General features: G+C 46.3%; 1 protein-coding gene across 1 annotated transcript in view; it reads right to left on the bottom strand.

Moving 5' to 3' along the window:
* ATP6V0A2 (ATPase H+ transporting V0 subunit a2) overlaps positions 1-14,279 on the bottom strand; it is a 41,328-nt gene that overhangs the window by 19,107 nt on the left and 7,942 nt on the right. Inside the window, exons 4-9 of the mRNA XM_025889716.2 lie at positions 13,599-13,736; positions 12,800-12,888; positions 11,034-11,160; positions 4,360-4,442; positions 2,733-2,826; positions 1,808-2,020 (exon numbers count right to left, since the gene is read on the bottom strand). Coding sequence (XP_025745501.1) covers positions 1,808-2,020; positions 2,733-2,826; positions 4,360-4,442; positions 11,034-11,160; positions 12,800-12,888; positions 13,599-13,736 — 744 coding nt within the window. The remainder of the gene's footprint in view (positions 1-1,807; positions 2,021-2,732; positions 2,827-4,359; positions 4,443-11,033; positions 11,161-12,799; positions 12,889-13,598; positions 13,737-14,279) is intronic.

The following is a 14,279-nucleotide window of genomic DNA, read 5'->3' as shown; positions in this document are numbered from 1 at the left end:
TGGGCCCCGCGGAGGACTCTTGGAGAACATGCTTCCAACAGCCAGAACAACAGGAGTCGCCGGCATCAATCTGGCGGTCTGCAGGCCAGAAGCCCCAAGTGCCCCACCTGAAGCAGGGTGCTACTGGCCAGGAGCTCAGCACCCCAGCACTGCTGTGTGTCCCCATCAAACTCCATCTCACTGGCAGCTCAAAAGTATCTAGACATCAGCCAACCCACAGGTCCTTGTGATACAGGGCACTTAGCTGGTTTTCAGCAACACTAGGAAATGTTGTAATTGGCTGGTTATGCCTACGAAAGCCAGCCCTCTTCTAAGAAAACTAAAAGTGTATTTATACCATCAAAGAATTATGTAAGGAAACAAGGTGATTTACAACAACAAAAAGAAAACCCATATGAAAACTTGTTTCCTGGGGCGCCTGGCTGGCTCGGTCAGCAGAGCAGGCGATTCTCAATCCCAGAGTCATGAGTTCAAGCCCCATACTGGGTATGGAGATTACTTACAAAACTTAATTTAATTTAATTTAAAAAAAGAAAACTTGTTTCTTTAACTGTCACTTGAAATATGTCAACCTGTTATTTCCATTGAAGAATTGAGTTTTGATGTAGAAAAAGCCCTCACAGGGACGTAGGAAATTGACCCCAAAGCCTTGGAGCGGGAAAAAGCAGAGTCTTCAAAGTTACAGTAAACTTCAATTTGCTGTAAGAGCAAATTGATAAGTTCAACTATATTTCACAAAACACTTCCGCATGACCCAAAACAAGCCAACAAACAGAAACATCAAAAGATGAGTGACGAATCGGGGAAAATATTTTTGTTCATATCATAGACAAAGAGCCAACAGAAACTAGTTAAGAAAAAGACTAACAACTCAGCAGAAAATAGGCAAAGCCTAGGAACACAGAGCTCACAAAAAAAAGAAAATTCAAGTGGCTCCTAAACAGAAAAGATTTTCAACCTCTCTCAAAATAAGAGAAGTGCAGGGGCGCCTGGGGGGCTCAGTCATTGGGCGTCTGCCTTCAGCCCAGGTCATGATCCCGGGGTCCTGGGATCGAGTCCCGCGTCGGGCTCCCTGCTCCGCGGGAAGACTGCTTCTCCCTCTCCCACTCCCCCTGCTTGTGTTCCCTCTCTCGCTGTGTCTCTCTCTGTCAAATAAATAAATAAAATCTTAAAAAAAAAAGAGAGAGAAACGCAGCAGCTGGTACTATCTGTCAAATTGATCCGGCAACTCCGTATCTGGGACTCTCTCCCGCAGACGGATCAGGTGTCAGTCACTGCGGTGGTCGCGTCAGCACAGACCCCCCAAACAAGCAGGGAACCAGTGTGACAAGCCATGGTACATCCACACAGTAGAACATTAAATAGTTATAAAAAGTAGGGAAGTTTTATTTAGTGAAAAGAACAGTATGAATGAATAGCATGTAACCCTTCGTGAAGAAAAATATCCATTCGTACGTGCTTATCTAGTGCTTATCTACGACTAAGAAACTCAAAGACCTAACAGGAAGCAACAGTTACCTTTGAGGCAACAGGATAAGAGAGAGCCACTCCGCCACTGTGTCTTCTACTTTACATACATAAAGTTGTACTTTTAACCACGAGACTCTATCCCCTACTCTGAGAACACATGAGAAGCGCATGCGCCCGCACACAGCTCGGACGGCTGACTCTCCAGAACTCTGGGTCAAGAGAACGGTCAGCTCAGCGCCCTCTCACCACTCGAGGACATTTCCACTTTCTTTCTCCGGCTTCCCCAGAGCAGCCCCAGTCCTCCCGTCTGGTCCCGACCGGGCCACGGCCTCCTTACCGACCCCTCCTGGAGCGCCCGGCGCAGGCCGTGCAGGTCGGCCTCGGGACACCAGACTTCAGCGATGAGGCACTTGTTGGTCACGTCGAAGCTGCACATGTTCAGCATGTGGTAAATGGCTTTCATCTTCTTCACCTGGATGACGTGGCTGTAGACGGATTCTGCGGCTTTACACAGTACTTGCCTTAAATAATCCTCGGTTTTGTGAAGCACCTGGGTGGGAACAAACTCGGGCTGCCAACACTGCGGGCACTTTTCAGTATCTGTCCGTCCGGTATCTGCCTCTCCTGGGGGCAGACACGAGAGCGGTCTGTTCCTTCTCTTCCTGACCCCCAGTACCACCGGGAAGCGGGCGGAAGCCCAAGCCCCACCGGTCCGAGGCTCTCTCTGGGGAGCTGCCCCTCCAGGACACCACCCCAAGGGGACAGGAAATGGTTAGATGTCACCATCTGGGCGGCAGCACAGTGACCTGGCTGGGCCCACGGAGCTCCCCTTTCTTGCCATTCCCAGCCTCAGCTCAGCTCCCTGTCAACCCTGAGAGCCACCAACTCCACCCCATCACACATGGCCTGAAACCCCTTTTGCTTAAGTGGGTCGGAGTCTACTTCTTGCCACCAAGAGCTCTCACTGATAGAAGCAGAAACATTAATTAAAGTAGTGAAAGCAAAATCGCCACCACTTTAAACAGACTGCTTGTCTCCTGCGATGACCAGAGAATCTTCTCTAAAGTCCCATGAAAAGCACCTAGATATCTAACAGTCTGCTAAAATAAAACGTGCATGAAGGGGAGCAAGGTAAACAACACGCCTAAAACATCTTGATTTGTCCACAACCAAAATTTTCCATATTAAAAAAGAAAGTAAATGGATTTGTAAAATGTTTTACACACCTCAGATAAGGAGGCAACCGTTTCCCGTTTACTCACAGTGTAAAGATCTTGAATCCGGGTATTTAGGCCCTCCTGAATCTCCTTCCGCTCCTCAGCAGTATTTGGGTAGGGGTAAACATGGCAGTGGTAACTAGAAGACAGAATTCAACAATCGCACGTCCATTGGGACGAGAAGAGGCTATATACCAAACACTAGAACTAAATTCAGTGTACCACGTGGGCACATCTCCCTCCAAAATGGAATAAAAGCAGCCCTCTGGGAGAAAAAGGTGCAGACACGCACAGGCCCACAGTGAGGCCTCGCACAGAGACACTCAGCAAAGTCTGTCTACAGGATTCAACAAATTTAGCAAACTCTCTCTTGGTTCCATGTTCCATTCCTGCCCTCCCACATCCCCGGAGCTCGCTCCCAATTCCTACTTTGTGAAATTCACCACCATCCTTGGGCTGGGAATCATTAAAGAAGTTTGAAACACAGAAGCAAAGAACACACAACAGTAATTACCTTTAAAAGAAAGAGAAAATAAAAGGACGAGGGGGAGAAAAAAAAAAAAAGCTCTGGTTTCCTAGCAACTGCCTTTGACACGTGGTGCAGTAAACCTCTCCCTCACCTCCCAGGGCCCATCTCTTGGGGGCTGCACAGCACCCCAACACACCGGGAGCGGAAGCTGCACCTCCCCTCCTGCATCTCCCATCTCCCTTGACATTTTTATGCCATATTTAACATTTTAAGTTCTGACTATTAGAATTACTCACTCTAGCCTTATCCCAAACAACAGTATCTATGAAATCATGGGTTTGTATGCTGGTTATAGTTTTTCTACTGTACATTAAAATAAATATATATTTATGAAAATAACAGCAGGTTTGTCCACGTAATACCTGAAATTGCTTTCCATACCACCCAGGACTGAGAATCAGCCCCTGGGAAACACTTTCCAAAGGAAATACCCGAGCCCCACCGAAGCCCCCACAAGAAACAAGGCCATCTAAAAACAAAGGGCGTTCTTTTGACATTTTTGTTTGGCTTCTGCTTATTTTTCCACCGTTGCCGAGACTACATCACAGTGAGATTCTCATAGCGACACTCCTCGGCTGCACTGCTCGGCTGCACTGCCTCTCACTCGGGAGCTCCTCACCTGTGTCACCTCAGGCCTGAAGCCCAGTGAGGAAGGGAGCCTGGCCGTGTGGCTCGCCAAGCTCGCCCAGCGCGTGGGTGGTGAAGCCAGACTCTGGATCCAGACCCTGGATCCAGGCCACGGTGCACAAAGAAACCTGCCAAACGTTGTTCGGCCAAAGATGAACCAGATGCTCCGTGATGAGAGACAGGCCTCCATGGAGCTCAGTGCAACACGGAGGCACAAAATATTAAAATTTGATTCCTTCTCCAATTATTCTTAAGCCCTGATTCCCAGGGAGGAAATAAAACCTAAGAATGTTATTAAAAATGGTCTCTACTTCTAAAGCGTCTTAAGTAGAACACTGACAAGAGAGATGACTAATTAAATGTTTAAAAACATGGTTCTACAGCAAAGACATAAAACCAGACCCAGCAATCTTCGCACCCACTGCATTTCCCCTCAAACACAGAGGGATATTTAGGGAAAACTAGAGGCCACTGAATATAAGCAAATAGATGAAACAAAATGTTTCTTGTTCTTACCAATCACATATCTTCTTAACCTTGTGGCCAATCTGCTCTCCCCAAAAGGATATTAAAAACACATACCATTTTATGACTTCTCCCTAGAAGAATAAATCGGGATCATTGTTACTCCTGTGTCCAGAACTCTTGAGAACTGTGGCATCTCAAACTCTGTCACAAGTCAGCCCCTTCACTCCCACAACAGGTGTAGCCGCCCTCAGGCCCCACAGACTCTGCAACTGCGCCTCGCCCATCCCGGCCACAGCGTGTTCTTCACCCTAACATCAGTCCTGGCAGTGGCGTGGGGTCATTTACAGACACACAGAGCTGCCCAAAGTCTGAGTCCCCGGATGTGCCTATTCCAGCTGAGGTCACACGGGGCGGCTCTCTGCCTTCTGGTTCCGTATCATACGGTAAAAAAGGGGCCTTGTCATGGTTTAAACATGTTTTTCACACTTTTGCGCTCTTTGTTGGTGGTTTCACTATCTAAAATGGTCCTCGGGCATAATGCTGAAGTGCTAGCTAGCTTCCTGGGCCTGAGAAGGCAGTGATGTGCCTTACACAGAAAATACAAGTGTCAGATAAGCTTCCTTCAGGCCTGAGTCATAGCGCTGTTGGCAGAGTTCTGTGTTAATGAATCCATAATACATACTGAACAGAAACACACATAAAACAAGGTTATTATTGATCGGTGGACAAAAATGTGAGCAGAGGCTCGCAGAAACCTACCCCTGTATTTCCCCTGGTAGAGTGGTTCAGTGTCATTAATTCAAGTGTTCATGGAGACCTTACAGAACTACCACAAATACTGAGAAATAATTCTACAAATAAAACTGAGTAGATTTTTGGCCTATTTGCCAGGCCCTGTTCTAGGTGCTAGGAATACGGAACTGAACAAAAGAGACAAAAATCCCTGACTTGGGAGGGGTGGGGATGTATCCAAGTTGGCAGCAAGAGACGCAAAGAAAACACACGGTCCACCACATGGAGAGAAGTGATAAGTGCTCCAAAGGAAACAGAGCTGGAGGAGGTGAAGGGCAGGGGGCTGGGGGCTGTGGTTTTAAATAGGGTGACCAGAGAAGGCCTCCCTGAGAATGGGACATCGGAGCTTAAAGGGGTGAGGGAGGGGAGGGAGCCGTGTGGCCACCATGGGAAGGCCTCCGAAGGCACAGAAGAGCTCACGGAGAAGCAGGATCAGGGAAAGCAAGAAGCCCAGCACACTGAAGGGGTGTGCACAGGGCAGAGTAGTAACACAGGGTCAGACATGCAACGAGGCCACGAGAAGTGACACTATAAGGCTCTGGCGTTTTGCCAAGTGAGACAGGAAGCCACTGGTGGGTTTTAAGTGGGGAAGTGACATGATCTGACTGAAGTCTTATAGGAATTGTTCTAGATGCTGGGAAGAGAAAACACAATAGGGCAGCGGCCGGGGCGGGAACTGAAGACAGAGGCTCCTGCAGAAGGAAGGTACTTGAGGTGTGGATGCTCATGTCCTGGAGCAGGGTAGTGGCAGTGAGGGTGACAAGAGAGACCCGAGTCTCTTCCTATTTAAAAGACATGGCCAATCACGCTGCTACAGGATTAAACATGAGCTCTGAGGAAAAAGAAAAGAGTCAGGAGGACCCCCAAGGTTTGGGGCCTTGCAGTCGGAAGGATGGAGCTGCCACTTACTGAGATGGGCAAGCCTGGCAGGGCAGGTTTGGAAGGAAGGACCAAGAGTCCAGCTTTAGGCATCGGGTGCAAATGTCTTCCAGGGATTTAGAAGAAGACCTGGAGTAGCCAGAGATCCAAGCTAGAGATAAACATTTGGAAGGTAGTATCTAAAGCTGTGAAATTATATAGGATCCCTAAGGGCAGAGAGAGGAGAGAAGCGGCCCAAGAACTGAGCCCTGGGCCACAAAGGATGGGGAATAGGTCAGGGATCCTCAGGGAAGCACAGGCAGGTGGGTCCCCACAGCAAGAACACAGGATGGCGGGGGGAGGAGATGGCCTATGTGTTTGGGAGATGGGTTATGTTGAATAAAGAAGTAAACTAACTGCACAATTCATGAAACACATTGAGGATAACGGGAGCCAGATTTCTCACTGTCAAAAAAGAAACTACAAACACATGAAAAAGGTTCAGTCTAGAAAGAACTGATCGGAATTTTAAGTTACAGTTTGAGCACGTGGTTTTATAATTGCTAAGCACAGGTAGCCACAGAAGTGGGTACAGCCACGTGCGTGCGCACGTGCACACACTCCGACCGCTCAGACGGCCCAGGCGCAGCGACACTCCACGACCTGATGAGCACTCGAGCACCCAGATCTTTGTAAACACCGTCCTCCGCTAAAAAGCACCAGCGGTCCTTGGAGAAATGGCCGATTCCAGGCTGAGGTAGGGAGAGCACAGGATGAAGCTGGCACATCTTCCGGTGCCAACAAGGAAGGGAATGCTCGCTCGGTGGACACTGACAACAGGCCAAAGGACACAGGAACATGCACGAAGGGACCCTCAGCAGCCAAATCAGGGACAATTTGGGCATCGAAATAAATAAGGACCGTAACAGATTCCAAGTCATTAAATACAATGAAAATCCACGACTCCACGGAAGCGAGAGGGGGAAGCCCGCCTTCCGAGCAATCACGAGTAAGTATAGAAGGAATGAGGACCACATGGTAACCATGACCAAGGTGATGGATTCAGGAGAGTCATCCATGGACACTAAGCCTGGTGGGCAGGTTGGGGAGGCACGGGACACCGGCACAACTTGGAAATTACTAATCCGTCACAAAGAGCAACATGGTGACATGAAGGTGGAAAAACCCAGCAGACACCAACATGACCAGATGGCCATCATGTGTCACCTGGTAGGAGGTGCTGAGGTGGCCAGAGAGACACTTCTAAGGTGTTTCCTGCCGAGAACATGTGGCCTGAGTCTGGTTGTGAAGAAACATCAAATTGCCCAGAGGGAGGGGGTCGGCCCACGGGATGGGATGCCTGTTCCCGATGCCACTACAGGCCCAGGGAGGGAGCCGGACCAGGAAGGAAGGAGAACTGCCGGGAGACGAGAACAGCATGTCTGGATCGGACAAAAGTGCTGCACCCGCTCTGGTTTCTCTCATGGTTGGGGGGGCCCCTTGGTGGTTGTGTAAGAGCGTCCTTGCCTGGGGGGCACACACACTGGAGTAACTCACAGATGATGGGGCCACATCTACAGCTTCCTCTCACCAGGCGTGCAAAGAGCCTAGTGAAAATGGGGACAGAGTCACAGAGAAAGCACATGGCTGATGGAGCAAATGTGGGAACGCGGAAACAACTGGGAAATCTGGGTGAAGGGACACAGGTCTCTGTTCTCTTCTGGCAACTGTTCTATAAACTGAAATTCAAAATAAGTTATTGAAGAAACTAAACTGGGGGGAAGAAAGAAATGGCATTTATAGCAAACCTGACCTCGAAGATTCCATAACAATTTTATTTTATTTATTTTTTTAAAGATTTTATTCATTTATTTGACAGAAAGAGACACAGCGAGAGAGGGAACACAAGCAGGGGGAGTGGGAGAGGGAGAAGCAGGCTTCCTGCCAAGCAGGGAGCCCGATGCGGGGCTCGATCCCAGGACCCCAGGATCATGACCTGAGCCGAAGGCACTTAACCGACTGAGCCACCCAGGCGCCCCTCCACAACAATTTTAAAAAATAGTACTGCGTCAAGGAACACAAACACCTCAGGCGTAAGATGGACCAGGGACAGCACACAACATAAAATACAAATCATAAAGCCAAGTGAGATCGCCTGAGTCTAGCTTCGACACAGAGTGGTCAGCACCTAGAAACGAGACCAACAAGGAGATAGCTAGAAATACGCTCTGGCGGCTGTAATGACACTAAGGGATCAGATGGTCAACCCAAAAGGCACTAAACTTGACATGATAAATCCTAGAACCTGAGTACCAGCTGCCAAATCAAATACCTGTATCTTCTCCAGAACAAGCACTAGAAGAACGCATGCTGAAATGTCAACGGTGGCCCTCCCTAAACAGGATCACAGGGGGTTGATTTTCTCATTCATGTTTTCGATATTGTTCCCAATTTTCTGCCACAAGCATACATTTCCTTTGTAACTATGGGGAAGTTGTATTTTCAGGATAATACTTCTCTCTAGTCCACTTCTCTGTATTTCTTCACAGACGTTCAATGCCCTTTCACATATTTGGTAGGAACTCAGCCAAAGGAGCTTAGAAATACATAGAAGTTTTTAACTTGAGCAAATGCTCTGCATAAGAATGACTGATAGGTTTTCTCAATAAAGAAGAAGCTCGGAGGAACAGGTAAATGCTACCGCAGGACGGTTTCTATCTTCATCTTTATAGACAGAGGTCATAAAGTTCACAGTAAAGGACAATTAACAGATGGCTCCTGGCAGTTACAGGAGCCATGAAAGAGCAGAAAATATTACAAGTGTATGGTTAATGAACAGCTTGACTGATTAGATTTTCACTAGATTAAACTTGTGTGGCTCATTCAGGCTAAATCTTATGAAAGTCCATTTCACAGCCAAACTCCTCTTTATGTGTCAAAACTACTATGGGACATATATTCATCTTGCAGCCAAAATTCCTGAGGCAAATTTAGGAAAAAAAAAAAAAAAAACACAAGCCCTTTCCTCAAAAGTAAGAAGCCTAAGTTCCTTTTCTACCTTTAATAGATCAGTTCATCCTCATTTAGAGCAATATAGTTATTTTTATGATAAAGTCTTAAAAAAAAATGACAGATTTAAAAAGGTGATTATGGCTTTCTCTCTCCTGCCCCTCAGCTTCCCCTCCTGAATAATTCAGTCCTAAAGCCTTAAGAATACATGCAGGGATGAACCCAGGAGGGGAAGACCACCAGTGGCCCTGGGCAAAGTCAGAGCTCATGCAAGATGAAGACAGCATCCCTGCAGGGGAGCAGCCCCGGTGGGGTGAGGAGGACATCCACAGCAGGGGCCCACCCCAAATGGGGAACTTGGGGCTCCACGCAGGAAGAGGAGGGGGCGGCAGAGACGGGAGACTGGTTACATGCAAGCGGATAAAAAATAAGTAAAAACGTTAACAAGAGTCGAGTTTCTCATCATCAAAGAAAAAAGTTACAAAAACAGAAATGGAGAAACCGACACTGACTTCTATGGTAGTAGCTTGGAATTGGATGTGAACCACAGTTTTCAATATATGTGCATAGGTTCAGAAATAAGGTACGTGTGTGTGTGTGTGTGTGTGTGTGTGTCCAAGAGCTCTCCAATGACAGAGCCAGGGAACAGCAACACCTCCGTGAACAATAGGCGCCCCCAGAGTCCATTCCTTGGCTTCTAAATACCATTCTCCACTAAACAGAACCAGGCTCCTAGAGAAGTGGCTGATGCCAGAGCTGGGTGAGGGAAATTACATGAATCTGGATATCTTGTTGTGCAAGCAAGGAAGGAAGTGCACGAAAAATGATGGCAGCATGTGAAAGGACAGAAAAGCCAGCTTGTATGGACTCCAATGGGCCAAACCTAGAGAATCTGAATATCAAAATAATTATATATTATATAATATAGTAACAGAGTGTAACTCACTGACTCAAACAGGAAATAGTGAACTGAAAATCTGACGGGGGGTACCAGGGGGGCTCAGTAGGCTGCACAGCTGACTCTTGATTTTGGCTCAGGTCACAATCTCAGGGTCTTGGGATTGAGTTCTGCACTGAGAGCAGAGTCTGCTTGAAGATTCTCTCCCTCCCCCTCGGCCCCTCCCCACCTCTACCCCCGCCGCTCACACTTTCGAAAGAAAGGGAGGAAGGAAGGAAATCTGATGAGGAATGACACAGATGGGCGCCTGGGTGGCTCAGTTGGTTGAGTGACTGCCTTCAGCTCAGGTCATGATCCTGGAGTCTCAGGATCGAGTCCCGCATCGAGTCCCGCATCGGGCTCCCTGCTCAGCAGGGAGTCTGCTTCTCCCTCTGACCCTCTTCCTTCTCGTGCTCTCTCTCATTCTCTCTCTCTCAAATAAATAAAATCTTTAAAAAAAAAAAAAAAGGAATGACACAGTTACAGTTTCAAAGCGTTTCCCCCAAAATACGTATTAATTACAAAGGAAAAAGATGACTTCACACTGGAGAAGCCTAAGCATCACCACCTCGACCAAGTGATCAAAGTAAACGTTACCAGCAACAGGACGAACTGAATCATGCGCCTGACAGGATGCAGTGAGGAGAACATAGCATTACTTCTGCCAAAGATCCATGACGTGAATCTAATCATGAGAAAATATCAGACAAACCCAAATGCAGAGACATTCTACCAAAACAACCGATCTGTAAGAATTTTCAAATGTCAAGGTCAGGAAAGTCAAGGAAAGACTGAGAAATTGTCCCAGAATGAAGGAGACCAAAGAGATGTGACAAATTAGATCCAAACTGTGATTCTAAACTAGACCTTCGCTATAAAAGGCGGTACTGGATGACCGGTGAAACCTGGATGCGGTATGAGGCCCAGAGGGTAGCGACATGGCTACCTTAATTTCCGGGCTGCAATCCACGAGAGAGCCCTTGACTTTAAGAGCCACACCCAAATGTGCTTGAGGATGGTAAGGCCTCAGGTGAACAACTCACTCTCAAGTGGCTCCCTGTGCACAGCGCCTCCAACTCCGTGGTCAGTCTGTCATTGTTAAAAGGTGATCGTGACATTAACTCACTGTTTCAGGGTCCTCGAGGGGCTCATCCAGCTCTGCATAGGTCACAATGGTGTACCCTTTGCAGACCCTCCACAGCATTTTCTCAAATGCTTCAACTTTTCCTTGGTTAATTAAGCCAGATACAAATCTATGAGACAATAAAGACAAGCTGCAGTCAATTGAAAGCAATGAATTATCTGATTGCATTAAAAGGAGAAATGAATCATTTCTGGTAAAATGGTGAAGGTATCCTGAAAGCCCTCCAACTGCAAAATATCTAAAATGCTGGATAAAAAATTTGGGGGAGCGTCTGGGTGGCTCTGTTGGTTGATCATCCGACTCTTGATTTTGGCTCAGGTAGTGATCTCGGAGTTGTGGGATCAAGCCCCGTGTCAGGCTCCGCACTCAGTGGGAAGTCTGCTTGAAGGTTCTCTCTCCTTCTGCCCTGCCCCCTCCTCACACACCCACATGCTTTCCCACTCTCTCTATGAAATAAATAAATCTTTTTAAAAAATTTATTTTTGAAACATCCTCTCAAATGGATAGCTGAGTCTATAATTAAGAGAATTTCTTGGGATTGAAAAATAAACCAGGATCTCATAGCTACCTTGATGTATTCCACTGACCCAGTATCTTAAAGCCTTGAGCGTCAAGGTCAGCATGGGAGGAGGAGACAGGCACTAGGTCTACATGAGCTGAGAAGATGAAACTGAATCTCTCCTAATCCCCTGCTAAGGTTGGGCCTCCCACCCCCTCACCCCCAAAGAACTACGCCCTTAGTGAATGGATGGACTAGAAAAAATCTTACAAAGGAGCCCTCAAATAAACTTACTTATTTCAGTTTTGGTTCTAGATAGAAAAGGAAAAGTCTTCCTTGAGAATTTATTTATTTATTTTTTAAAGATTTTTTTTATTTATTTGAGAGAGAAAGGGAGAGAGGAAGAAGGAGAGAGCAATAGTGGGGTGAGGGGCAGAGGGAGAGGGAGAAGCAGACTCCGCGCTGAACAGGGAACCCGACTCGGGTCTCAATCTCAGAACCCTGAGATCATAACCTGAGTCGAAGACAGGCACTTAACCAACTGAGCCAACCAGGCACCCCTGCCTTGAGAATTTATAATCACAGGTTAGAATTCACTCAGGTTTGTGGCTTAAATTCACATTATTTGCATAGTAAAAAAAAGAAAAACAAAAAATCTAAGCTGAGAAATTAATGTAAAATGATTCCAAGTTGGTACAATGCTCCCCCGGTATCTGACAAATGTAAAAACAAATTCTCTCTGAAGGAATACATCCTCAGACTCAATTATCATTGGATTCCTTCAGACAAGGAACAGAGGAACAGATGTTCATAATAAAAAGAAATCACAAATCACATGAGGAAACAAGTTACCATTGGTTCAAGTAAACAGAAAGGATTAATAGCAGAAAAAGATCCTTAAAATACAATTAATAAATTAACCAACTCAGTTTAGCCCCTATGTTTCCACCAAACAAAACAGGACTTGACACTTCACTGAGCAGTTATTTTAGGCTTATTGGAATAACACTGAATGGCATAAATGTGCCTTCTTTCCAGCTCATTATACCAAAAGAAGAAATTCCCATGGTATTTAGCTAAAAAGTCAATACAGCTGAATAACTCCACTCAGCAAACACAGGAGTACAGTGTTTTCTCAAACAGATATTCACTTTCTTTCATTCCATCACAGGCTTTCAAATGGGAGCATTCACCCCTCCACTGACGACAGGGACAGTGTGACGCTCAGCCCCCAGTGGTTGTCACCTACCCCAGTTTTGCTCCCAGCCTCTGCATACAGCTGTAGTCCAACAAGGAATCATTCTCTAAGGGAGGGAATTCTTCATAAGTGGGTTCAAACTACAAAGAAATACGAAACCAAGTGGGTCTCATTACAAGTGACACTTCATTTCCCAAGTCACGTTTCCGAGCAAGTTTATGGAGCATCCTAACTGGGTGCCAGACCTGAGTGCTGACACCCCAAGATAACTCAGACGTGGAACATGGCTCTGGTCAGTAAAAAAGATCGCTTCCCCGTCCCTTATTTATAAGTTACTTGAAGTCGGGTGACTAGAGGTAGGGTGTTATAATTTGTGTCACTGCCTCACTCAGAGACAGAGTGCTCAGTCAGACGCCACCACCAAGTGTAACAGCTCCACGGGACGGACCTCTCCCCTCCGTACCCAGTGGAGAGCAGAGCTATTACAGAGACTCTACTCATAAACCAGAGACTTCTTGTGAATTCCTTTATTCTTAGCAATTTGGTGAAAAAAACAAACAAACTAAATTTTGAAGTTCAAACTCCACTTTCCCATTTCTTTCCTCATGATCATAAAAAGGTATTTTTCAACTACAAACTGAAGCATTTTACAAATAGAAAGTATTGTCATTGCTAAAACCAACCAACACAGGAAAAGGCTTAATGCTTTGTTTAATGTCATGTAATCTGACTGAAAAATAAAGCTAAGATCAAAATGTACCTCTCTGATAACTGATAACCAAACCGGAAACCTTACGGGAGCTAGATTTTTAACAAAAGAAATGCGTTTCCTCACGCATGCGGTCAGTACCTCCACATTTCGTTTAACAAAGGTTTTTGTCACTCTGAGCATGTGAGTGTACTCAATCAGTTCAAGCAAGTTTTTCCTCAGCTTCTCCTTGTTCTTGGTGACTTCTCTCAGCTCGACCTCCAGCTTCTGCAGCTGCTCCTAAAGCCAAAGGGCAGTTACTTAAGAGGACAGGTCCATTCTAAGTATGGTTCTCAAAAATGTTTTATAGTACATTAAAGCCCAGAGAGGGCTTCACAAGCCAGAATCTGACAGTCTGAAGGGATATGGAAGCATGCAGAGATTTTCAAGGTCCATCATTTATTGTTTCCTATCAATTCAGGGAACTCCTACTCAGCTCACACCGTGCAGAACGGAGGCATCCCAGATGATGAATCGAGGCACCCTAGGCCGCCCTAGCCTAATCTCCACTCCCACCACTGCTCTGGGCTTCCCTTCATCTGCTTCTCCACTGTCACACATCAAAGAGTCTTCCTCTTTCAATGCTACATATCCTTTTATTTGCAACACAGAAAATAATTTAGGTAATCTTTGCTAAGCATATGCCCTCCGAGCCTCCAGCTTAAGAGTCTGCTTACAGTTGCACTTACACAATTAATTGGGCTAAAGAATCCTTGAGGACGAGTCTTCTTTAATAAGCAGTTACACAGCAAGCGTCTTTAACAATACTTAAGTATTCAAACA

Source organism: Callorhinus ursinus, unplaced genomic scaffold (genome assembly GCF_003265705.2).
Source record: "Callorhinus ursinus isolate GAN/ISIS: 27379988/994484 unplaced genomic scaffold, GSC_fseal_2.0 scaffold41, whole genome shotgun sequence".
NCBI classification, from domain to species: Eukaryota; Metazoa; Chordata; class Mammalia; order Carnivora; family Otariidae; genus Callorhinus; species Callorhinus ursinus.
This window is presented reverse-complemented; position numbering and strand designations above follow the sequence as displayed.